At 43.1% G+C, this 26059-nt stretch overlaps 2 protein-coding genes across 4 annotated transcripts in view; one reads left to right on the top strand and one right to left on the bottom strand.

Moving 5' to 3' along the window:
• Gnpat (dihydroxyacetone phosphate acyltransferase) overlaps positions 1-26059 on the bottom strand; it is a 66177-nt gene that overhangs the window by 38437 nt on the left and 1681 nt on the right. The window lies entirely within an intron of this gene.
• Positions 13952-16041, top strand: LOC137240045 (fatty-acid amide hydrolase 2). Of its 2 annotated transcripts, none has more exons than XM_067765986.1 (2): positions 13952-14128; positions 14205-16041. In XM_067765986.1, exon 2 carries the CDS (start codon positions 14309-14311, stop codon positions 15875-15877), a length of 1569 nt encoding a protein of 522 aa, XP_067622087.1. In that variant the 5' UTR covers positions 13952-14128; positions 14205-14308; the 3' UTR covers positions 15878-16041. The 2 variants fall into 2 exon arrangements, with proteins under 2 accessions (XP_067622087.1, XP_067622144.1); XM_067766043.1 differs by having other exon boundaries at positions 13958-14093.

Genomic DNA, 26059 nt, shown 5'->3' with positions numbered 1-26059 from the left:
ATCTCTAAGGTTATTAACTAAAGGCCCAACAACAGAAATATTAAGCAAGCTACATAAACACATTAATCATCATTTACCCACATACATATAAGGTAACGAAGAGATAACTCACATACAGATGTATGTGGCTATATACGTGTATCTGTAGTTTATAGCTGGTAGCGTATAGCTGGTAACCAAGTAGAAAATTCTAGCAGAAGAAACGTCATTTGGGCACAGAGTATAAAAGCAGCGAAAGCTGAGTAATCTGTAATCAGTTTGATTTAAGCACGCTATCAGTTGCGAAGTGAAGTTTAGTTGCGAAGAACTCTTAAAGTAGTCTAATAAAGACAATTTTGTTATACAGAATATTGGAGTGTTATGTTCAACAGTTTACTGATACGAACGTAAGCAGAAGGTTGCAAATAAGCGGAATTTCTCTAAATTCGTTACAATATCATATTAGAGGCTCTAGAAATCATTGCTGATGATAAATCACAAAATACTGATACTCGTTATGAGGCGACGTGTATCGCGAAAAAAATGCAAACATTCCAATCTGGTTTCATGTTGATTTTATGGAAGTCTAACTATGCGTTCAGTGAGTAAGTCATTGCAAAGTGAAAAAGCAGATTTGCAAACATGTGGTTTTTTTTACGGGTCGTTAGAAGAGAGTTTAGTTTCATTCCGTGAAAAGTTCAATGATTTCGAGGAAAAAACAAAACTATTATTACCTGGTGTAGGTTATACAGAATTCGTAAAACGTACTCGTCGTAGAAAAAACCAACCTAATGACGGAAATGCTCCAGAAGTCCAGAAGTAGAATTTTCGCCGCGCGATGATTTTAGGACAAAAGGTTTCCTCAAAATCATCGACAATCTTCACAGTGAAATCAAACGACGCGTCGCGACGTGCGAAAGTGTATATGGAAGTTTCAGAGAGATTTTGTTATGGAAACGCATTTACCGTGGAAGCAGTAAGGAAGGCGGTCGGCATGATGTGTTGGTGCACAGTGGCTAGTCATTGTCGGCTGGGGCGGGTCCTTGCCAACCTTACTGTTCCTGCGCCATAAACAGAAAAAAGTTCCTATCATGCCTATCAAACTAGCAGCTGTCAAATTTAAAATAAACTGACATAAGCGCAGAGACGACTCAAAACGCTTATAATTCAAAAAAAAACAACATCCGGCCGAACCGGATGTCACGGACAGACCGTTACAACATTCAAAAATTTAAATTCAAAAAAAAAAAAACCGCAAAATAAAGTTTACCGAACCGGACACAACCGGTTACTAACTGCTGAAAATTAAAATTAAAAAGAAAAGGGCCGAATATATATAGGGGCGCCGCGGGTGTTGTTGCGACGCCCGCTGCTTAGCCCACCCTCAAAATCCATGGCCACCGACGCACCTATTTTTCGGTGGCCCCTTACCTGGTAACCCTACGTGCTTTCTAAATGAGCCAGAACACCAGCATTCCCATTTGAATTACAAAGTTTATTCAAATTTCATTATTATTATACATACGTTACAAAAAAAAAAGCCAAAACAAGGCTGCTTATAGCATCGTCCCAAGACAACTTCAGAACAAAAAAAAAAGTTGAACTACGAGCAGCTATTTACGCTATGAAAATGTATGTAAGTGCGTGTAGCATATAAAGGGAGAGAAAAAAAAATGATCCAACAGTTTCCCACTTTATTGGGCCGAAGTTGAAAACGAAATCTAATATGAATATTTAAGTCTGGCTAAGTTTGTCCTGTTGGGGGTTCTTTTCTTTTCTCTTACTTTTGCTCGTAATATTTCAAGCTTCACCTATATTTATGTCACCCCCTTTTTTTTTGATATTGGTTATAAACGCTTGGTGTGAGAAAAAAAAAATGTAATTAAATGTGCTTATGGTAGTAAACGTAAACTTTTAAATTCATAGTAAATCATACTCGTCAACGAAATCGTTTTAAATATTCGAGTAAAACGTAAACTTTTAAATTTATAGTAAAATTAACGGAATCGTTTTACATGCACAGGTAAAACGTGAACTTTTAAATTTATAGTAAAATTAACGAAATCGTTTTACATGTTCAAGTAAAACGTAAACTGTTTTGCATTTACCAGTCAGTGCTGGTATTGTTTTGTTTTTTTTTTTTTTTCTTGCTTCTAATTTAATTAAACCTCTTTAACTTAACATTACGTTACGTCTACTTTTTTAACTTTACTACAAGTGGATGCTGCTTGCTCTCTTTAACTTAGGTATATGCATGTATGTATGTATTACATGTTAAGATTTTATACTAGGGTTGTAGCCTTAAATTTGAATATGTTTGTATATTAATATTATATGTTGTTGCAGAGTCATAAAAAAAATTAAAGAACAAGGTTGAGGCCACAGGTCTAGGTTCGCTGCCCTGCGGTTGTTGTTGTAGCTGGTATTGTTACGCTGGTATCGTTGTAGCCTGAATGGTCGTGGCTGATAAAGCTTCGTGCTGGCCTTTACGAGCCGGATGACTTGGCCGACGTTAGTTGTATTACGCAGCAGCGCACTGCTGGCCCTGGAGACGGAGGTGGTGTCGGACGCTTTTCCGCAGGTGGTGGTGTTCTTCGTAAACGTAGAGGAAGGGGTTTATCTCACTAGGTGTGACCGTGAACGCCGACCTACTTCAACTGGATCTTGGGTCAACACAACACAACAGGTGTAAGGTTTATTACCACCCAAAATAGACGCGTAGTAACGAGATTTGTCGGAATGAACGGTTTCGGTACTTTGCGCTATCGACTCCTTCCTAGTTTCTGGGCATTTACCTGTTTACGCGCACAGCCGGCGAGGGTGTTTTATGATTAGTTGAGTATCGTTGGGGAGGCGCAGTTGAAGTGAGCAATAAAGTTACTGAAGCAGTATATTAACTGAGCTTGTGTCCCTAGGTGTTATATGATCCCTTATATATAATTGCAGGGCCGCCAAAAATTTTGCTTAAGCAATTTACCAACCTTCCTCCTTTTTTTCTTGCCGGAAACTCATGGCAATTTTCGCTAGTGATGGCCGGTCTGTTTTTTTTCTTGTTTTTCGATACTTTTTATCGCAACTTTCGCCCCATCACTAGGTGTGTTCGCGCGAATACGCTCCCAAGTGGACCGTAACCGTAGACCGTAGCAGCAGACCCTAACAAACTTGCTTCGCTTTGAACACCTGGCGATGAAGCGAACAGGAGACCGGATCCGCTGTGGGAAGCCACTGCCAGGGGCCTCCGATGCCAATCAACGTGGGCACGACTCACCCCTGAGATAATAGTCTCAAAGTCCTACTACGAAGCTAGCCGGCAACATAGGTCCATCAAAAAAAACTAAGTCAAGTTGGGAATTAATTCTGTTTCCTAGTTTAAAAGGGCTTTGCGGCAATTAGACATTTGTTATGGAGAACTCGTCAAAACTCCGAAAGATGATTTCTAGTGGTTATCGCTCCCACCGGAATACAAAACAAAAAAAAAGGTGTAGACATTTTGATCTGGAGAACTCGTCCAAACTCCGAAAGGCTAGTCCGACCTAAGCGTGGACTGCCAGGGGGTTCACGGTCCTCGGTGAGTACGCGTGTGAACATCCTATGAGGTCAGTGCTCGGGGAGGATACTGGGCGAGATGTCCCCGACCGCCAAAACGCCCAGACAAAAAAAGAGGTCCAATTGGTAGGTATATAAAAAAAAGTCAAATTGTAATTTGGCAAAGAAACGTTCTTTCTGGTTCATTGCGGACGAATGTCCGAAGCGTGAAAGCGACCTATCAATTTCCCGTTTAGGTCTTCGAGATCATACAGTGCATTGCCTATTTTTCGAAGCACGCGACACTTCAGGTATTTTGGTAGGAATTTGGCGTTAATGCCTTGTTTGAAGTTACTTAAGGCAAAGTTTCTCCGAAAAACTTCCTGACCTTCCTTATAGTTGACTTGCCTAGAGCGTTTGTTATAGGTGGTTACTGCCCTATCCTTGGCCTGATCTAAATTTCTACGGATCTGCTCACGAATATTAGTAAACTTGTCAGCTCGGCTTACTACCGTAACCTGGTCTTCCCGAAGGCTGCCGAGTTTCCCTAAAATGTTGTACGTTGAGGCATGTTAGACCATATTTTGGCCATATAATGAAAAGTATGGAGAACACTGAATCGCCGTATGAAAATCACTTCTCAAAACTGATAAAATCTCGGGTATATGCTTATCCCAATCGGTATGGTCAGGTTTATCTTTTAGGAAAATCCTAATCTTCGAAACAATTTCTCTATTAACGCGCTCGGATGCGTTCGCTTGAGGAGAATATAACCCCGTCCTCACGTGCGTCACCCCGTAATTTGCAAAAAATTGGTTCATTTCCTTCGAGATAAACTGTTTACCATTGTCACTGTGAATAACCTCAGGGACCCCTAAGCCGGAAAAATTTCTGAAGCGAAGTAATTTATAACCTTTACAGTGGTGGCTCTCTGCATGGGCTTTAGCCAAACGTATTTTGAAAAATGGTCTAGTACTATGAAAAGAAATTGATTTCGCCGCTTAGATCTCGGATACGGCCCTAGGAAATCGCAATATAATCGCTGAAATGGCCTCTCGGATGCAAAGGTATTCTCTATAGGCGTTCCCGACTGCTGATTAGTGGGTTTTACAGCCTTGCAGGTGTCACAACGCTAGACATAGTCCCTGACGTCCTTAGCCTGCTGCGGCCAGAAGTACTTCTGCCTAACACGTTCTAAGGTCTTCTGCCACCCGCCATGGTAACTCCGGTTAGCGTCATGCGCTAGTCTCACTGCTTCCTCAGTCAACCCTTTCGGCAACCATAATCGCCACAGTGAGTCTTCTTCCCCTTCCACTCCCTTACGAAATTTAACTCGTTTGAAAATTACCCCGTCCACCACTCGTAAATCCGGAAGCGATTCCTCATTTTCGGTGACGGTCCGAATTAAGTCTAAATATTCGTTGCTGCTAAATTCGGGAGAGACTAAATCTATTTCCCCGGGTGTGGTAGTGAAAGACAACTCATCGGCATCAAACCGCGACAGCGCATCTGGTACTACATTCAGGGTGCCCTTACGATGTTCCATTTTAAAGTCGTATCTTTGCAGTAAGAGCGACCAACTCGCCAACCTCCCGCTCAAGTCCTTTTGTGTCATTAACCACTTGAGACTGGAGTGGTCCGTGATGATACGAAACGGTAATCCCTCAACATAGGGTCGCAAACGCTTCACGCTGATTATGGCGGCGAGACATTCCAGCTCGGTTACCGTGTAATTGCGTTGAGCATTATTCAGTTTTTTCGACACAAACGCGATCGGATGCTCAGCGCCCTCGTCATCGTCCTGGAACAACACTCCGCCAACACCTACTTTGGAAGCGTCGCATTGTATCACGAATTCCCTTGAAAAGTCTGGTTGGACCAAGACAGGGGCGGAACTCAAAGCTACTTTTAGCTTTTCGAAGGCCTCTATAGCTTCAGAGGTAAGCTTGAACGGACCTGCTGACTTACGGAGACAGTCGGTCAAGGGACCTGCCAAGTCAGCAAAATTGGTAATAAACGCCCTGTACCAATTTGCCATGCCCACAAACCTACGCACTTGCCGAGGGGATTTAGGGATCGGGAAGTTTTGCATTGCTTCTATTTTACCCGGATCCACTTTCAAACACCCGCTGCCTATTAAGTACCCTAAGTAGCGTATTTCCTTCTGACAAAATTTACTTTTCTTCACGTTTATTGTCAGCCCTGCGTCTCTCAAACATTGGGCCACTTCCGCTAGCAATTTCAGGTGGTCTTCAAAATTAGTCCTGCATACCATCAGGTCGTCCAGATAGACAAAGACGTTCTCTCGCAAACGCAAAGGGACTGCCTTGTCCATCAGCCTACTCATAGTCTACGGTCCATTGCACAGACCAAATGGCATTACTTTGAAGTGGTACAGAGGCCTCCCCGGAACTGCGAATGCTGTTTTTTCCTTGGAGGACTCTGTCAATTTGATCTGGAAGAACGCGTCTTTCAGATCAATGCCACTAATAAAATGCGTATCCTTTAGTCTGCTCAATAAGCCGTTGATATGAGGAAGGGGGTAGGAGTCCTTCTTAGTCACCGCGTTGACCTTCCTGGAATCTATGCACAGCCTAACTTTACCTGGTTTCCGGACCAGTACTACAGGACTACACCACGGGGAGTTTGATTCTTCTATAACTCCTAACTCGAGTAACCTGTCTAGTTCGCTAAAAGCTTCGGCTTGCCTCGGTGGCGAAAGAGGGAAATGTGTGCTTTTTATGGGAACTGCATCACCGGTGTCAATGTGATGCTCCACTAATTTAGTTTGCCCTAGACCTAACTTCTCGTACGAAGGAAACGTCTCGATGACCTTTTGTAATTCTAATTTCCGGTCTGGTGACAATTCATAGAGGTTAAGTTCCTCTTCCTTTTCAAGTCCAATCTCTATGCACTCTACGCTTGGGAATATTTCGGGAGCTAACGCAAATGCTCTCCAAAAATCTACCCCGAAATACGCTTCTTGGAGCAATGAGGGAACAAGGTAAAAACGAATAACCTTTGTGATATTTTTGAAGGTGACTGGTAGGGATACTGAGTCTAAAATTTTTTGCTTGTTGCCGCCCGCGGTATATACGAACACATGTAGGGGCTGATATTCGAAGCCGTTATCCTCTAGGAATTCTAATCCATTTTTCCCTAAGATGGAGACGTTGGCTCCCGAGTCCAACAGCCCTACAAGAAAACTATCTTTAATTTTGGCCTTTACGAGAGGCCCTTCATCCTCTGTAAGCGTTAACGTGGTGGCTTGCAGCAGTCTTCGCTCCTGTACTCTCCTGTGGTATCTCTTCCTACACTTCAAAATATTGTCCGATACCGGGTATTGTTCGAAGATGGTATGTCTTATTTGTTTATACCTATGTTCCCTTTCTTCTAAGTTTGGTGGAAATTGCGTTTGGCAAGCGACATCCCTATGCTGGCGTTGCAGAATTCTGGTCGGCTCTCCCATCGCTGATGAGGACGTTTGACTCTCGGATTCAGAACTATTCGAATTGTCCGTACTGTCAGGGTAAGTGATTATCACGTTTGGGTGTTCCTTTGCCAGGGTACTACTGCACCTCGGAAGCTCATCACCTCCATGCAGAGATTCACCCTCTGGTTCAGTGCACGGGACGACGCCTCGAGCACTGGCTGGTGTGGGAGCTATGAAGCCGAAAGAGGTTCCCCCGCCTTCTCGCTCGGGTACTGCTTTCCCTGCCTGCGATGGTCCCTAGGGCATTTTGGAGTTAATACTCCCCTATGGCCGCATTTGAAACAAAAAGGATTCCTAATGGGTTCTTCGCAGTATATGTATGAGTGGCCCATTGCCTGGCAATTCCAGCATTGGATTCCCGAATAGTCCGGTCTCCTGTTGCGTCGATATTCCAGCGCCTCTACCTGCGGATCCATTTCGCCGTCCTCGCTTTCCCTCCTCATGTCCGGGGTTGTCACGCGTGCTTCGTTTACATGCCGTCCTGGGTAAGTAGCTCCCAACAGCTTGCTTTCTTTCAGCACTTGTTCACCTCTGCGTGCTATATCGCGTAGATCATGGAGGGTCCTTACATCTGCGTTGAAAAGCATCAGCTTAAGGCTACTGTTGACGTTCCTTTTTATAATGTCAATCAGTAGAACCTCCGACATGGGTTCTCTTAAGCGCGCGTTCAAGGAAATTATGTCCGTATGGAACACGTCATAGCACTCGCTTGCTTTTTGCTTTCGCATGGAGATCTCCATCATGATCTCGTGGTCAGTTTTCAAAGTGCCAAACTCTCTTTTCAATGAGTCGCATAAAAAGGCATATGTCGCATTAGGGTTTTGTTTTGTGAACAGCCAGTACCATTCTTCGGCCCGCCCGGAAAGAAACAGGTGGAAACTAGCCATGATTTGCTCGTTCGTGCATTGTGTGCGCTCACACAAGGTGTTCAGTTTAAAAAGGAAATCGGCTACGCTCCCAGTGCCGTCGAACGAGATTTTCCACTCCTGCGGTTTCACTACTATGCTGCTTGGAGTCGGGTACATTGGTGGTACTACTGTTGGAAGTGGGTTACGGTCCATCCTATTTGCGTTCCGGTTTTGATGAATTGATTGCTGCGCGGATTCGAGAGCGGCGTTGAGCTGGTCCATATTGGTTCTGATTGACCCCATCTCTCTCCGCATTTCCTCCTGCGAAGCCTGGAACAGTTGGTGTAGCACGTCCACCCACGAGCCTCCACGAGTAGCTTCGTCCTGCATTCCTGCGTCATTTGCCCGGTCACCTGCAGCTTCTCTTATATTTCCCATTCCATAATTAGGTGGTAAAGCACCAGCTGAATCTGGAGCGTAGGTCGACACATTGGTCATTAGCCCCGAGATATCATGCGCGTTTAATAGGGGTGCATTCGGATTACTGGTGCTTCCAGGTCTGTCCAGTTTATCGCGAGGGTCATTCAGGTCCGAGCCCATATTTATTACTGCGGGATCTCCGTATTGTCCCCCTACTGGGGTGTGCACCACCAAGGGACGCCTGGCCTTGGAGAAAGCCCCCCTATTATTACCGCCCCGGTTCTGGCTCCCCCGAAAGCTTCCCGCACTCCCGAACGGAGTATTTCGGCCCAGTTGGCCGTACGACTGCTCGCGTGACATAGTCCGTGAAAAAAATGTAACCTGTTATGTGGTAGTTGATAAAAAACTTTTGCCGTGTAATGCAGTTAGGGGTCAAAAAAAAAAAAAAGGTCAGAATTCCCCCTTCACCTTATACCCTAAACGATGGGTTGGTTTAAAAATAAAAAAAAATTATATATAGGTATAAAAAAAGTGCGCGAGGAAATACCAAAAAAACTCGCAAGCATAAACACTAAAATAGCTAGCCGTATCTAAAAAAAAAAGTCGAGGCTGCACAAAAAAATTGATTAGTTATATATTTTGTATAGTCAATGGGAATGCTGATGGGTCGATTCCTCCAGCAGGCACGGGGTACAACAAAAAAAATTACAGAAATTCATTCATACTTGTCCCTAGTGCTCCCAACCGCAGTGCGAGGGGGTCTTAAGGCCCCCCTCCGAGACTGGTTGGGGCCACTAGGGTCCGCTCCAGGCACACACGGGTTGGTCTCAACACGCCCAGCCGCAACGCAGGGGCAGTCTCCAGGGGCTCGCCCCTGGGACTGGTTGGGGGTGTTGAGGCCTCCCGTCCATTCTCACTGGACACCCCTCCTGCATCCGCCGCAATGGGTGGAGCGGTTTCGGAACCGCTCCCCCAGTCTGGTGGGACAAGAAGGAGTACCACTTTGAATCCCAGCTCAACCCGTCACAATCCAGGTGGCACTATGGGTTGCCACCTGAGACGTGGGATGAGCTGGGGTCCTACAACTCACTCACTCACACACTCATACCAACGACACAAATTCGGCAGGAAAAAAAAAATTTTTTTAAACATTAAAAGAATAAAAAAATCCCAATTTAGCGGATGTATATTTTCCAAAGCCGAAAATAAAACCCCCAAATCTACAAAAAAACTAAGTGCGTTCAGCACTGCCTCACCGGGTGAATACCAAAAATCCAGAGGACTGACGTTAAGTCTCGTGGAACCCTCCGCTACTGCCCCCGATGACCAGTCCGGACACCCTGATCCGTCAACCATTCCACCGCAACGCAGGTGGCTGCTCCTGCGGCTGCTCACCTCGGACTGGTGGAATGGTCAACTTCACAAGTTGACCCGGAATGATCAGCGCGACAGCGCCGCAGGCACCAAATCCCGTTGGGCGCCATCTGTTATGGTTTCGCATCGTCGGTGGAAGCAGTAAGGAAGGCGGTTGGCATGATGTGTTGGTGCACAGTGGCTAGTCATTGTCGGCTGGGGCGGGTCCTTGCCAACCTTACTGTTCCTGCGCCATAAACAGAAAAAATTTCTTATCATGCCTATCAAACTAGCAGCTGTCAAATTTAAAATAAACTGACAGAAGCGCAAAGACGACTCAAAACGCTTATAATTCAAAATAAAACAACATCCGGCCGAACCGGATGTCACGGACAGACCGTTACAACATTCAAAAATTTAAATTCAAAAAAAAAAAAACCGCAAAAAAAGTTTACCGAACCGGACACGACCGGTTACTAACTGCTGAAAATCAAAAAAAGCTGAAAATTAAAATGAAAAAGAAAAGGGCCGAATATATATAGGGGCGCCGCGGGTGTTGTTGCGACGCCCGGTGCTTAGCCCACCCTCAAAATCCATGGCCACCGACGCACCTATTTTTCTGTGGCCCCTTACCTGGTAACCCTGCGTGCCTTTAAATGAGCCAGAACACAAGCATTCCCATTTTAATTACAAAGTTTATTCAAATTTCATTATTATTAACGTATGCATGCTACAAAAAAAAATTTTACGGTAGTACAGGTTTCTTAACCAGGGCTACCGCTTAGGCTCCAAAGCCAAAACAAGGCTGCTTATAGCATCGTCCCAAGACAACTTCAGAACAAAAAAAATGTTGAACTACGAGCAGCTATTTACGCTATGAAAATGTATGTAAGTGCGTGTAGCATATAAAGGGAGAGAAAAAAAAAATGATCCAACAGTTTCCCACTTTATTGAGCCGAAGTTGAAAACGAAATCTAATATGAATATTTAAGTCTGGCTAAGTTTGTCCTGTTGGGGGTTCCTTTCTTTTCTCTTACTTTTGCTCGTAATATTTCAAGCTATACATATATTTATGTCACCCCCTTTTTTTGATAAGGGTTATAAACGCTAGGTGTGAGAAAAAAATGTAATTAAATGTGCTTATGGATAGTAAATATACTACATACAAAGTAAAAATTTGGTTTAATGCCCTTTTTTTTGTTATTCACAAAACATATTTTAGGGCTATAAAGTTTGGATACAAATTCCAATAATTGGAGCCCCCTTACAAAATTATTATGTTGTTGTAGTAGAACTTATTTTGAGTTTAACAAAATATCAAATTGGTATAACGCATAGTATAATGACACTAACATGTAATATGTACTAAGAAAATTTGTTATAAAAGCAATTAAGATTAAATTTGGGGTAAATCATACTCCTCGAAGAAATCGTTGCACATATTCAAGTAAAACGTAAACTTTTAAAATCATAGTAAATCATACTCGTCAACGAAATCGTTTTACATATTCGACTAAAACGTAAATTTTTAAATTTATAGTAAAATTAACGGAATCGTTTTACATGCTCAGGTAAAACGTGAACTTTTAAATTTATAGTAAAATTAACGAAATCGTTTTACATGTTCAAGTAAAACGTAAACTGTTTTGCATTTACCAGTCAGTGCTGGTATTGCTTTGTTTTTTTTTTTCTTGCTTCTAAGTTAATTAAACCTCTTTAACTTAACATTACGTTACGTCTACTTTTTTAACTTTACTACAAGTGGATGCTGCTTGCTCTCTTTAACTTAGGTATATGCATGTATGTATGTATTACATGTTAAGATTCTATACTAGGGTTGTAGCCTTAAATTTGAATATGTTTGTATATTAATACTATATGTTGTTGCAGAGTCATAAAAAAAATGAAAGAACAATGTTGAGGCCACAAATACGTATATTTAGTCAGTATCGGAACGAACTCACCGCTTTAACCGCTGATATTCGTTGTCGTAATCGGGATGGCCGCAGGCCTAGGTTCGCTGCCCTGCGGTTGTTGTTGTAGCTGGTATTGTTACGCTGGTATCGTTGTAGCCTGAATGGTCGTGGCTGATAAGGTTGCGGCTAGTATTGTCGTAGCCGGTATGGTCGTAGCTGATAAGGGTGCGGCTAGTATTGTTGTCGGTGGTACCGCCTGCTGTTGGTGTTAACATTAGTGGCCGCAGGCCTATGGTCGCGGCCCCGCTACGTGCGTTGCAACTGGTGGTGGCGGTACGTCTGGTGGTTGTTGCGCCCATGGCTGGCGCTAATGAAGGGGTTGGGGGAGGTACTACCGATGGTGATGCCCGTGGTCATAGTAGACGCAGTTGGTGGTGGTTGGCGCTTTGGTCCGAGGTAACCGAATGACCCGGGTGGCGATAAAGCTTCGTGCTGGCCTTTACGAGCCGGATGATTGGCCATTTCGACGTTAGTTGTATTACGCGGCAGCGTACTGCTGGCCCTGGAGGCGGAGGTGGTGTCGGACGCTTTTCCGCAGGTGGTGGTGTACTTCGTAAACGTAGAGGAAGGGGTTTATCTCACTAGGTGTGACTGTGAACGCCGACCTACTGCATTTTGCAACTGGATCTTGGGTCAACAAAACACAACAGGTGTAAGGTTTATTACCACCCAAAATAGACGCGCAGAAACGAGATTTGTCGGAATGAACGGTTTCGGTACTTTGCGCTATCGACTCCTTCCTAGTTTCTGGGCATTTACCTGTTTACGCGCACAGCCGGTGGGGGTGTTTTGTGATTAGTTGAGTATCGTTGGGGAGGCGCAGTTGAAGTGAGCAATAAAGTTACTGAAGCAGTATATTAACTGAGCTTGACGCCTTTGCTGTTGAAGTTGTGTCCCTAGGTGTTATATGATCCCTTATATATAATTGCAGGGCCGCCAAAAATTTTGCTCAAGCAATTTACCAACCTTCCTCCTTTTTTTCTTGCCAGAAACTCATGGCAATTTTCGCTAGTGATGTCCGGTCTATTTTTTCCTTGTTTTTCGATACTTTTTATCGCAACTTTCGCCCCATCACTAGGTGTGTTAGCGCGAATACGCTCCCAAGTGGACCGTAACCGTAGACCGTAGCAACAGACCCTAACAATTTGCATTTCTCATCAACTTTTCTCTAAGTGATGGAGACCTTCACGAAGCTATAAATAACTTAGTTCGTTTTTATTCTAGAGATTTGGAAGAATTTTTACGTCAACTCCAGATACACTGATGCACAAAAAACTCATAGTCATTTGTATAAGACTCTAATGGAAGATCAATTAGCCGATGTATTTCCTAACACAGAAATAGCTCTTCGGATTTTTTTAACATTAATGATCACAAATTGTTCTACCAAACGATCCTTCTCGCAATTAAAAAGAATCAAAGCTGCTGAAAGCAGGGACTGAAACTGTTATTCCTTTTAAAATATATTTCCTTGCAAAACTATTAATTTTGTACTTTAAATATATTTGGATCAAGATAAAAATTATTTTCAGATTTTTATTTTTTGAGTCCGATAGAACTAGTTAAACTCGGACTTTTAAAAATAAAAGTCCGGAAGTAAAAGTTAAATCCGGACTTTTTAAGACCAATATAAAAGTCCCGCTTGATAACAAACGGCTTATCCGAAATAAAAAAAATGTTTAATTCGGATAAGCCGTTTCTTTGTTATCAAGCCGGACCTTTATTTTGGCCTTAAAAAATAAAAGTCCGGATTTAACTGTTATTTCCGGACTTTTATTTTTAAAAGTCCGTGTTTAACTAGTTCTATCGGACTCAAAAAATAAAAATACAGATTTTACTTTTATATATGGACTTTTATGGAAAAAGTTCGAAAAATAAAAAGGATGCATGATTCGACATGATATTGCTATAGGGATACCTGGGAACTCGAACATTTTCACCTAGGACAATTTTTTGACCAGGACTTTTTCGACTCCAAAAAAAAATAATTATTATTTTCCGTCCCTGGCTGAAACGGCTACAACGCGACAAGAGCGACTCGAGATGTTAGGTATACTTTGCATTGAGTCAGATTTATTGAACAAAATCGATATTGATGATATAATTGATGAATTTGCCGAAAACAAATGTAGAAAACGACATGTTTAAAATGTGGATAGTAATTTTATTGATATTATTACATTGTGACAATAAAATATTTATGAAAGATATAAGTTTGTATTTTTTAATCGAAAAAAGAAGGGAACGGACGTGAAAAAGAAGGGCCCCCAAATTGATGGTTGCCTACGGCCCCGTTGAGGGTTAATCGGCCCTGATAATCTCATTTTGCTGAGCAAAGTAAAACCGGTCAGTTAGCTCAGTAACAAAAGAAAGAAAATGCCAACACGTTGCTTTTTATGCAAGGCGAATCCATACTGAATTCGCCTTGTTTTTATGCGAAGGTTTTATCAGATCCAGCTGAAGAAATCAGTTCCTTTGGACAATATTACAAATACGTAGGTATAAACATACGTTCTTATAAGGTACTGTAATAGGTAAGTGTAATTAGCGTATGTATTAATTAAATTTTATTTTTGCTGTGTACTTAATTATTTGTTTTATTTTAATTAGGTTTTTGTTGCTGGTTTCATCTCTCAACTCACCTACTTTCTTGCATATTTGCTGTGTCATCCAAAAAGCCCGATTACACGCAATACCAAGTCTAATTAGGTGCGATGGCTAAAACGTTTAAATCAGCACTCACTACTCTTCTACCATATCTACATATAATTTTGGATCGAATTTTGGAATTTGTGCTTGGTTGGATTTTGGGTGCAGCACGTAGCGTACCAATTCCACCAACTAAAAAACATGAACTCTTATCGAAAAGTGCTGTGGAACTTGCACGCTTAATACGTGAAAGAAAATTACAATCGTATGAAGTAGTAAAAGCATATTATGATCGTATAATTGCCGTGAATCGTGAGCTAAATGCTGTTGTAGATGGTCCATTTTTGGAAGCATTAGACGAAGCAAAGGCTATTGATGAGCGTTTGGAAAGAGGTCAAATCTCCGAAGATGAACTGCAACGAAAACCATTTCTTGGTGTACCATTCACCACTAAAGACAGTACAGAAGTAGCAGGAAAATTGCACACGTTAGGTTTAGTTTCACGCCGCATGGAACGTAGCTTGCAGGACGCAGAATGTATACGTTTGATGAAAGAAAGTGGTGCTATTATTTTGGCAACATCAAATGTACCCGAAGTTAATAAATGGATTGAGACGCGTAATATGTTAATAGGACAAACTAAAAATCCCTATGATTATAGACGTTCTGTTGGTGGTTCGTCTGGTGGTGAGGCAGCGCTAATTAGTGCTTGTTGTACCGCATTCGGTTTGGGTACTGACATTGGCGGTAGCATACGTATACCTGCTTTTAATTGTGGCATATTTGGGCATAAACCTAGTAAAGGTGTTGTTAATATGCGCGGTTGTACATTTCGTAGCGGCTATGAGGAGCATACTATGGTTTGTGCTGGTCCAATGACACGATATGCTACAGATTTAATACCAATAATCAAAGTAATATCCGCGCCGAAAATGCTCACAAAATTGCGTTTAGACGATAACGTAAATTTGAAAACATTACGTTATTTTTACATTCCTACAAATAAGATGATGCAATGTAATCCAATTGGCTCTGAGGAGCAAACGCTTATGTTTAAGATATGTCAACATTTTAAAACTTTAACAGGGAATGAGGTAAAATTGGCTAACTTGCCAAATCTTGAAATGTCTGGAAAAATGTGGCGTTATTGGATGACGCAAGAGCCAGCAAATTTCAACAAATTATTAGGTAATGGCGCTACGCTTAATCCTTATATTGAGTTATTCAAAAAATTACTTGGACGTAGTGAATTTACAATGGCAGCAATTTACTCATTGATTGATGCGCTACTGCCGGCAGAAAAAGAGCAACAAATACGTGATGCAACTAAAAATTGCAAAGAAACACTTACAGAGCTACTAGGCGATAATGGCGTATTATTCTTCCATAGCTCACCGCGTACAGCTCCATTTCATTACTATCCTTTAGTTAAAATTATGGATTTTAGTTACTTCAGTATATTTAATGTTTTACAAGTACCAGTAACGCAAGTACCGATGGGCTTAGATTCCAGAGGAATGCCAATGGGTATTCAAGTTGTGGCTACAGATATGAATGATAGACTGTGCTTATACGTTGCCAAGGAACTGGAGCGTACATTCGGCGGCTGGGTGCCACCATATAAGAAACAATAATACATTATTATATATACCCTTTGGTTTAGCTTTAGTACTGCTGGTGAACAAAGAGATTAAATTTTTATGCTTATATTAATTTACATGTAGGTTTTACGGTTTATGAACTGGGTTAATAAACTTCAAAGAATAAACACAACAATTTTTACGTATCAAAACAAAAATATATATTTTTTTGTTTGCCTTACTGGTATGCACTGGAGGAAGGACGCAAAGAGCCGCTGTTCATATTCGCGGATGCAAATACGCACCATAATGCTTGTGAAGGAGGCAATACAAGCTACAGAGGCGAATCCCTATTTTTTCACATATTGCAAAGCAGTTTGCAGATAGCCAATAGGGCTTGTGTCCCTATATATATGTTGGTCCCACATACACTAATGTCTTGATATTATATTGAGCTCTGAACGCAAAACATCAAGATATGATTGGATGGTTCTTGCTAGTCCATGCGTATATCAGCTTCAGCACCCCCCTACAGAGGGTAGAGAAGGGCGGAACCTTTAGAAACCCTGTCAACGAACTGGACTAAATTCCAGAAACATGTAGAAATAAAACTGGGACAACCCAAAGAGGTTGCCAATGTGGAGGAACTGGAGGAGTCCAATGATTTCCTAACAAAGACGCTTACGACTGCAACAGTCCCCCAGCGGGTTAAGGGGCTTAGAATATACCCGCGGTAGGTATGCCTGTCGTAAGAGGCGACTAAAATACCAAATTGATTCAAGGGGTTGTTATGTAGCGCAACCCTCAAGTTGTCAGCGCAATATATAGCTTCTTCAATGTTCTTCGAATGGTCTTAACGTGGTTCATTGTAATGCACTCAGCCTGAGCGCTGATAAAATGGACTATGTCAGATACGTTTTTGATCAGTCTTCAGAAGATATTATCTGTATCTCTGAGACCTGGTTTGTTGAACACATCAGTGATCTCCAGTGTTGTATCAATAATTATAATGTTGTACGAAATGATCGGAAGCGCAAAAAAGGGGGTGGGGTAGCTATATACTGCAAGAAATCGCTCAAAATCAAACTACTTTCTAAGTCTGAAAGTTGCGGTACAGAGTATATAGTTTCAGAGGTCTCGGACGGTTTAGCCAAAGTACTTGTTTCATGTGTGTATAATCCGAATAAATGTCAGTTGCTAGATGGTTTCTATTCTGAACTATCCCTTTATGTTACTGACTACGAATATTATGTTATAAGTATGTGGTGACTTCAATGTCAATATACTTGCCAATGATTCCATTCGTTTCAAACTGCGTGATCAAATCTCAGCAGCAGGTCTAACTATAGTAAACAATGAAACCCCTACTAGATATGCGAGAAATACTAGACCGAGCCTTTTAGATTATTTTATAAACTCTGACTCGACCCATATATTAAAATTTGACCAATTATTCTTTATATCAGGCCATGATTAGATTTTTTGTATTTTCGATGTAGTGCTTGAACGTGCCCCTAGTGGTGTTGCATTCTCGTACCGTGACTTCCGTTCTGTAGACACCAGTGCATTGTTCTCTGATTGTAATGCTATTTGTTGGAATGAATGTTGGAATTACGAGTCGGTAGATGAAAAACTTGAACTCCTTAATAATAATTTGATTGCCCTTTTCGATCGGCACGTCCCCCTCCGTACTACTAACATTATTAATAAATCTTGTCCTTGGTTTAATAAAAAAGTAAGCGCTGCGATTCGTAAACGTAATAAATAACATGCCAAGTGGAGAAGATCGAATACGAGTGCAGCGTGGCATGAGTATAAAATAGCACAAAATACAGGCTTTGCCGAACTTCATAGCGCCCGACTATGAGGCGGAGCTGGTTAGGACTGACATCTACGCCGTTTCGCCTCATACGAGGGCGGCGGGAGGTCGGTGACCAAGAACTGCCAACCCCCTAATCCAGGGTGTTATGCGGACCGTGCCTATTGGACGATTTGCAGCCAGGGGATAAATTCGGCTGTATTCGAACGGAGCCTTCCCGATACCGGGCCACCTCGGGAAGTATTAATGGCCTTACCACAGCAAGGGGCGCTGCTGTGTCGGACAGTTCTTTCCTCATATATAATACTGGACCGCGGAGCCCGCCTTGTCGGGCAGGTGGTCGTACGACCAAGATGAACGACTCATTAACTGACTGTAATAAGGACGATGTAAAGAGGAGGACTGAGTCGCAATCCAATGACGACAAATACGAATTAAGCGATGCGTCGGACTCGGGGAGCGATAGTAGTGCTGATTCAATGAGCTCCGTGTTGGAGAAGCACACAAATGAAAACGGAGTAGAAGAGTGGAGAAGGGTACGGAGCAGAGGAAGTAAAAGAGCTCTCTCGCAGTACCGTGCAGCACTAAGAATTGTTCAACGCTTGGGAGCAGTGGTCGACCCAACAGAAGTGGAGATCGAGCGCTTGGAATGGGCCCATGAAGCGGTAGAAGTAGGTCGAAGGCAGTACAAAAGGTTTGCTGCGAGAAACCCTCGGTTCTGCAACCGGTACGAGGAGGAAGAAGCGTCGAATGGCAGAATGAAGAGGCAACGTTCGGCGGAAGGCGACAAGCCTGCTTTCAAGAGGCAGAAAGGACCCAGTCCTAGAGCCGCGAGGCAGGGCAGTCGCATAGACAAGACAAGTAGGCCCAAAGCTGTAAGACAGATGGGCTCCAATAGCGAGGTAGCAACTACCTCGAAAGCTGCGAGTCAGAGGGAAGTTCCAATTAAGGAAGTAGGAGATAAGCCAAAGGGAGATAACGCTTAGACTCCGGCTTTCTCGGAGGCGCTAAAGGGAGTTAACGCTAAGACGCCGGCTTTCTCGGAGGTGCCAAAGGGAGATAACACTAAGACTCCTGCTTTTCCCGAGAAGATGAGTGATGTGGCAAAGCAGTCACTGACTGGCGCTGGTTGATCGTAGCAGTCCTTTCGGACAAATGACTACTGAAAGGTGGAGATCTGTGGAAAGGGAGCTTATTAGCTTAATGCTTAAGATGATGCGGGAACAACTAAGTAAGCCCCTTCCAACCTTTGATTCGGGGGGATGGTATAACGGTGTGAAGATGATAGCGTGCGACAACATCGCGAGCTTGCAGTGGCTGGAGGAAGTGGTTCCAAACCTCCAAAGGCAAGGCACGAACGCGCGGTTTGAGGTGGTGGATAAAGCGCAAATCCCCACGGTACCAAAAGTTAAGGTATGGATACCATGCGTGATGAAGTCTGAGGATACACTGCGACTTCTGCAGAATCAGAATCCGAACATACCGACACAGGATTGGAAGGTACTTACTGTATCTCGGCCTACCGAGGATGGTCAGTTCTACATCTTCCAAATAAACAAGCAGGCGGAGGATCTTTTGTACACGCAGCTTGGTAAAATGTCCTTTGGCACTGGCAAAATTTACATGCGACTCAGGAACAGAAGTCCCGAGGATAAAAACCCTAACACGCTAGAGGTGGGCGAAGTCGAAAAGGACCTCAAAAGCCTAAGGGAAAAAAGACAGGTGGAGGTCCCCGACGTCACCACGAACGTGCTAGAAGAGGACCAACCGCTAAATGGTGCTGTGACTCGCACAGAGGAACACCCTGCACAACAGTCACGAGAGGCTGAAGGGGGCCTCGAATACTCTAAACCAAAAGGGCAAGGGGAGGACGACGACGTCAAGACGAAGGTGCTGGAGGGGGACAAACAGCCCAATGGTGCTGCGAGTCCTACAGATAAACCTCCAACACAGTAAAGTGGCGTCGAGCGAACTCCTCCTAACCCTTGAGGAGGGTTCGTTTGAAGTGGCGCTGATCCAGGAGCCGTGGCTCTCATCGGGAGGAAAGGTTTCTGGACTTAGCGCGCGCGGGTTTGGCGTTTACTACGCGCAAACGGAAGGACGGGTGCGAGCTGTAGTAATGGTAAGGAAACAGCTGCATTCATATATGCTGCCTAATTACACCACTGAGGATCTCGTAGCGGTGGCCGTTGAGCAAAAGAATAAGCAGGCATTTATCCTGGCGTCCTGCTACATGGCCCATGCTGCGGAGGTCCCACCGATGGAGTGCAAAAGGCTAGTACAGGAGGAAGGGCGCAAAGGGCGGTTGGTCATAGGCGCAGATGCAAATGCGCACCACAATGCGTGGGGAAGAGCAGATACGAACGAGAGAGGCGAATCTCTGTTTTGTTACATCCTGCAAACCAATTTGCAGATAGCCAACAGGGGAAATGTCCCTACATACATTGGTCCAACATCCAGCAATGTTCTGGATATTACATTGAGCTCCGAGCGTGATATATCAAGGTATGATTGGATGGTTCTTGATAGACCATCCTTCTCCGACCATGCGTATATCAGCTTCAACATCCCCCTAAAGAGGGTAGAGAAGGGAGGAACCTTTAGAAACCCTAGGTCAACGAACTGGACTAAATTCCAGAAACATGTAGAAACAAAACTGGGACAACCCAAAGAGGTTGCTAATGTAGAGGAACTGGAGGAGTCGAATGAATTCCTAACAAGGACGCTTATGACTGCGTATAACAAAGCTTGCCCTCTAAGAAGATTCAGAGGAAAAGCAAAGCCGCCATGGTGGAGCAATGAGCTGAGTCTTCTAAGAAGACAGGTTAAAGAAATGTTTAAGCTCGCAAAGACCGCGGAAAGCGAAGCGTGTCGGGACGAGTACAGGGATGTACTGAGGATCTACAAGCGTGAAATTACCAGGGCGAAGAGAAACTCATGGAAAAGTTTCTGTACGGACATAGAGTGCTCCAGCGAAACAGCACGGTTGAAAAAAGTCCTAGCAAAGGGAAACATAGTCCAGGGACTAATAAAGAAGAACGGGGAATGGTCACGTAATAGTGAGGAATCCCTTGAGGTGCTTCTCGATACACATTTCCCATCGGGAGACGGTTTAGAGGAGCCAGCAGACATCACTTACACTCCGATCACGGAGCTAGTAGTGCCGGGCTTGGTGACCGATACCAAGATCGAGTGGGCAGTGAAGACGTTTTCTAAGTTTAAATCGCCGGGCCCAGATGGTATATCCCCGGCCATGCTACAAGTCTCAAGTAGGGCGGTCGTGGAATGGCTTAAAATAATATTCGATGGGTGCATACGACTGAATCATGTACCGCAGAGAACTGCTCGTGTAGCTTTTCTACCAAAGGCGGGGAAGATCGGTCACATGTATTCCAAAGACTATAGACCCATTAGCTTAACATCATTTCTGCTCAAAACCTTTGAGAGGCTGATAGATGTGTACATAAAGTCCAACGTGGATAAAAAGCTGCTCTCCACAACACAGCATGCGTACACCAAAGGCAAGTCGGTAGACACCGCATTGCATAGGGTGGTAATAAGCATAGAGAAATCCCTAGAATATAAGGATTATCCTCTAGGAGTCTTCTTGCATATTGCCGGGGCTTTCAATAATGTTGCAAAATGGGCGATTATGGATGGTCTTAATTACATTAAAGTACATCCTGCCTTAATCAGATGGATCGGCTGCATGTTAAATTGCAGAAAGATTACATCACAATGGGGATTGTACGAGGCCACGAAATCAGAGGACAGGGGCACGCCGCAGGGAGGGGTGCTATCACCTCTGCTGTGGACGCTGGTCATCAACCAACTGCTCAGGCAATCCGATGAGGGACCCGTAAAACTTACGGCTTACGCAGATGACGTTGCAATTGTCATAAGTGGAAAGTGCCTTCCAACGATTAGTTCTTTGATGGATCGGGCGCTTCGCGATATTCATACCTGGGCATCTAATGTCGGGTTGAAAGTCAATGCGGAGAAGACGGATATGGTCTTGTTTACAAAGAGGTACAAGGTCCAAAATTGGACCAGGCCTAAGTTAGGAGGGGTCACCTTACAGGAGAAACCTTGCACAACATATTTAGGAATCATCCTAGACAGTAAGCTGTCATGGAAGCTCAACGTGGAGGAGAGGGTCAAGAAGGCCTCAACGGCACTCTACGCATGTAAAAGAATGCTGGGGTGTACGTGGGGCCTATCGCCCTCTCTTTCTCATTGGGTTTTTACAGCGATTGTAAGCCCTATTCTATACTATGGAGTTCTTGTTTAGTGGAAAGCCACACAAAAAACAACATACCTCAAAAAATTAGAGGGGGTATGCAGACTATCGCTGCTTAGCATTACGGGAGCCCTGAAAACAACCCTGACGGCTGCACTGTATGCCATTTTGTACATCCCACCTGTAGACCTGGTAGCAAAGAACAAAGCGTTAACGACCGCAACCAGGCTCGGTGCTTCGGGGCAGCTTGAGCGCCGACCATATGGCCATAGTAGTATAGCGTCATCAATCACAAGACGAACATACTACATGATTCCCTATCTGCGCTTCGAGGGAGATCTCAAGGCCACAATAGAGGTGGACGGTTGGCGCAAGGGTGCGCAAATGGCGGACGAGGCGATACATGTGTACACCGATGGTTCCAAAGCAGTGGAAGGAGTAGGGTCTGCGGTATACTGCGCTGATCCGGAAATAAGCAGATCCTACAGGCTGCCGGATTACTGTAGCGTTTTTCAAGCGGAAATATTAGCCGTAACCAAAGCAGTAGAAACCCTGGAAGCTGCAACCGTGTTAACTTTTATATTGACAGTCAAGCAGCAATTAAGGCAATAATCTCGCATAGCACAGCATCTAAATGCGTGTTAGAGTGTAAGCAGTCTCTGGAGAGAATCGGGACAGGGAGAAGCATACATCTATATTGGGTCCCAGGGCATATGGGAATAGATGGGAATGAAAAAGCGGATGAACTAGCTAAAAAGGGCGCATCCCTTGAAGCTTGCTCCGTAGATGTCCCAATTAGATTGGGCGAAATTAAGCGAAGGCGAGAGGTGCACATGATCGACCAAGCGGGAAAGGCGTGGGTTCAAGCGCGGGGCTGTAAAGTGTCGAAGATTATGTGTAGGTCTTACAACCTTAGACTAACACAGTTGCTCCTATCATTAAAAAGAGAGGACTGTAGACTCATGACGGGTATTCTGACTGGACACTGCCTTCTGGCGTCACATGCCTTTAAACTAGGCTTGGTCAGTGATAGGAGATGTAGGACCTGCGGGTTGGAGGAGGAAACGATCGAGCACGTTCTGTGCTCGTGCCCTGCACTTGCCAGGCTAAGACTCCAGCTATTAGGAGTGATACAGCTGTCAGATCTAGAAGCAGCAAGTGGCTTAAGTCCTAGGAAGCTTCTAGTATTTGCCAAGAGGACGGAGTTATTTTATAACATAGGTCCTGGTTTTTGATAGGGTTTTTCAGTTTGGTCGTTAAAACAAACTTCTGATAACACTACGGACTCAATCAGTCTATGTGAGGTCCTCATGGACCGGCCAGTTCAACCTACCTACCTACAGCAACAACTGTGATTAGGCAAGCAAAAAACTGGTATTGTCAACAAAAACTAAATCCTTCTCTCCCATCTAGAAAACTATGGAACAACCTAAAGAAACTGCATGTCTATTGAAAAAATAACCATCAGTGTGAAATTGACCCGAATGTCCTTAATGAGTTCTTTACTTGTTCGGTAAACTCCAACAATATTACTATAGCCAATGAAATATCTGCGAACAATGTAAATCAAGATCTCTTTGAGTTTCTTTGTGTTAGTGAACATGATGTGCAAAGGGCTGTATTGGAAATTAGGTCTGAGGCTGTTGGAAATGATGGGATATACTTGAAATTTGTCAAAATTGTGCTGCCCTATATTTTAAGTGCATTAACTCATACAATCAATCATTGTTTCACAACTGCCTGCTTCCCAGAAGCCTGGAAAAAGCAGTTATTTTGCCTCTTCCAAAAAGCCCCATGCGTCCACCCTTTGTGACTATAGACCAATAAGTATCCTGCCAGCTTTTTCTAAGGTATGCGAAAATCTGATGGCCAAACAAATTACAGAGCCCATCCAAAAAAAAAATAACTTGCTTTCTCCATTGCAGTCTGGATTTAGGCCAAATCACAGCTGTGCTACTGCTATGGTAAAAATTTTAGATGATATTAGAATGCATTTCGACGTTGGAGATCTAACTATTCTCTGCCTCCTAGACTTCTCTAAAGCTTTTGATTCAGTAAACCATGCACTTTTATGGTGGAAACTCAGGAGCTTTTATGGGTTCTCTGAATCCTCCATGAAACTCATGTTTAGTTATCTCACTGGAAGATTTCAAAGAGTGAAAAGTGAGAATACATCATCAGAGTTTAAGGGTATTAAGGCAGGTGTCTCGCAGTGATCTATCCTTGGCCCGCTTTTGTTCAGTATTTTTGTTAATGACGTTTTTTCTGTATGTCAATTCGTTAGTGTTAGGCATGAATGCTGATGATATTCAGTTATATCTTTCCGATCGTATTGGTCTTGTGGAAGATCTATGCTATAAAGTGAATAGTGATCTGTCTGCTGTATTGTCCTGGGCGCAGAAGAATGATTTATGTTTGAATGCAGCCAAATCGTGTGTCATGCATATTTCCAAAAGCGATATAAATCCAAACGACATTCCGCCTGTGTGCATTGGTACATCTACCCTTGTGATCACTGATAAAATAAGGAACCTGGAGTTTATAATAAATAATAAGCTTAGCTGCTGTGATCATATAATTCTGCGTAGGTTAAGATTCTCTGCAGCGTTTACGCCACAGGAAACACGCCGAAAACTCGCCCTCCAATTAATTGTACCTCATTTCACTTATGCAGAAATAGTCTATAGCAAACTTGACTTACAATCTATTAACAAGGTGAATGTAGCATTCAATAATGTAACGAGGTATGTTTATGGCATAAGTCGTTATAGCCATATATCACCATGGCGTGACAAAATTCTGGGCTGGAGCATTATGCAATATTTGGCCGCAAGAAACTGCATTTTCGTATACAAGCTGTTAGAGGGGAAAACCTCTAAATATCTGTATGACAAGCTTCAACTAACCAGATCTCAGAGACTCAATACCTTGGTAATTCCCAGACATAGTACACTAGCATCCAGCCGAATGTTTTTCATTAGCGCTATCAAAATGTGGAACATGATTCCAGACAGTGTTAAAGCTCGTTTGAATCGACACAACTTTAAAACGGAAATATACAGACATTTTTGTGATCTGGCCTTTTGACTACATACCATTTACTGCCAATATCTTCCTTTTTCTTTTCTCTCGTCTTCTATTTTCAAAACTTCCTTTGCTATCTGTCTTATTTCCTATTTTCATTTATTAAATTCTATTGTATTAGTTTAAGCGTTCCATTTTTTACATAAATTTGTTATTATTATGTTTTATTACTATTAATTATTAATTTTCCAACTATTGTTATAATAAGATAATATCCATTTGATGATGTAAATATAAAAGACATATTAGTCTTAGTTGTACAAAAACTAAGAAAGAAATAAATTCAACCCGATTGTCAACCTCACCCTCCCGTGGCGAATCCTGTTTCCTCATGGAACTAGGGTATGGGGAGGGCGGGATGGCCTAGAAGGTTTAATGTGGTCATATAAATTGTTCCAGAGGTGGTCGGGCTAGTACCTTAATGGTGTTTTGTTACCGGAACGTACCGGACGTATATCCCCAAAGCCTTTGGGGAGTGTATTTATCGTTAATACAACAACAACAACATAACAGTGCTTGCCCTCTAAGAAGATTCAGAGGAAAAGCAAAGCCGCCATGGTGGAGCAACGAGCTGAGTCTTCTTAGAAGACAGGTAAAAAAATGTTTAAACTGGCAATGGCCGCGGAAAGCGAAGCGCGTGGGGACGAGCATAAGGATCTTTTCAGTATCTACAAGGTTGAAATTTTCAGGTTGAAGAGAGTTTCATGGAAAAATGTCTGTGCGACCATTGACTGCTCCAGCGAAACAAAGCGATTGAGGAAATTCATAGCAAAGGGGAGATATAGTTCAGGGACCAATAACGAAAGTTAATGGTCGAGTAATAGTGAGGAGTCTCATGAGGTGCGTTTCGGTACAAGTTTCCCATCGATAGATGATTCGGAACAGCCAACAGACAGCACTTACACTTGTCGGGCTTGGTGACCAATACCAAGATCGAATGGGCAGTTATGACTTTCTCTAAGCTGAAATTGCCGGGCCCAGTTTGTTTATTACCAGCTATGCTTCAAATTTCACGACATAAGACAAAATCATATTCCGCATTCTTGGAGAACGACTCGTGTAGCTTTCCTACCAAAGGCGGGGAAGATCGGTC

Source organism: Eurosta solidaginis, chromosome 1 (genome assembly GCF_040869045.1).
Source record: "Eurosta solidaginis isolate ZX-2024a chromosome 1, ASM4086904v1, whole genome shotgun sequence".
NCBI lineage: Eukaryota > Metazoa > Arthropoda > Insecta > Diptera > Tephritidae > Eurosta > Eurosta solidaginis.
Note: the sequence above shows the minus strand (reverse complement) of the source record. Positions and strands in the feature narration are given on the sequence as shown.

Bases quoted from the DNA above. Each gene is read 5' to 3' on its own strand.
- LOC137240045 (XM_067765986.1), top strand. From the start codon at position 14,309: ATGGCTAAAACGTTTAAATCAGCACTCACTACTCTTCTACCATATCTA.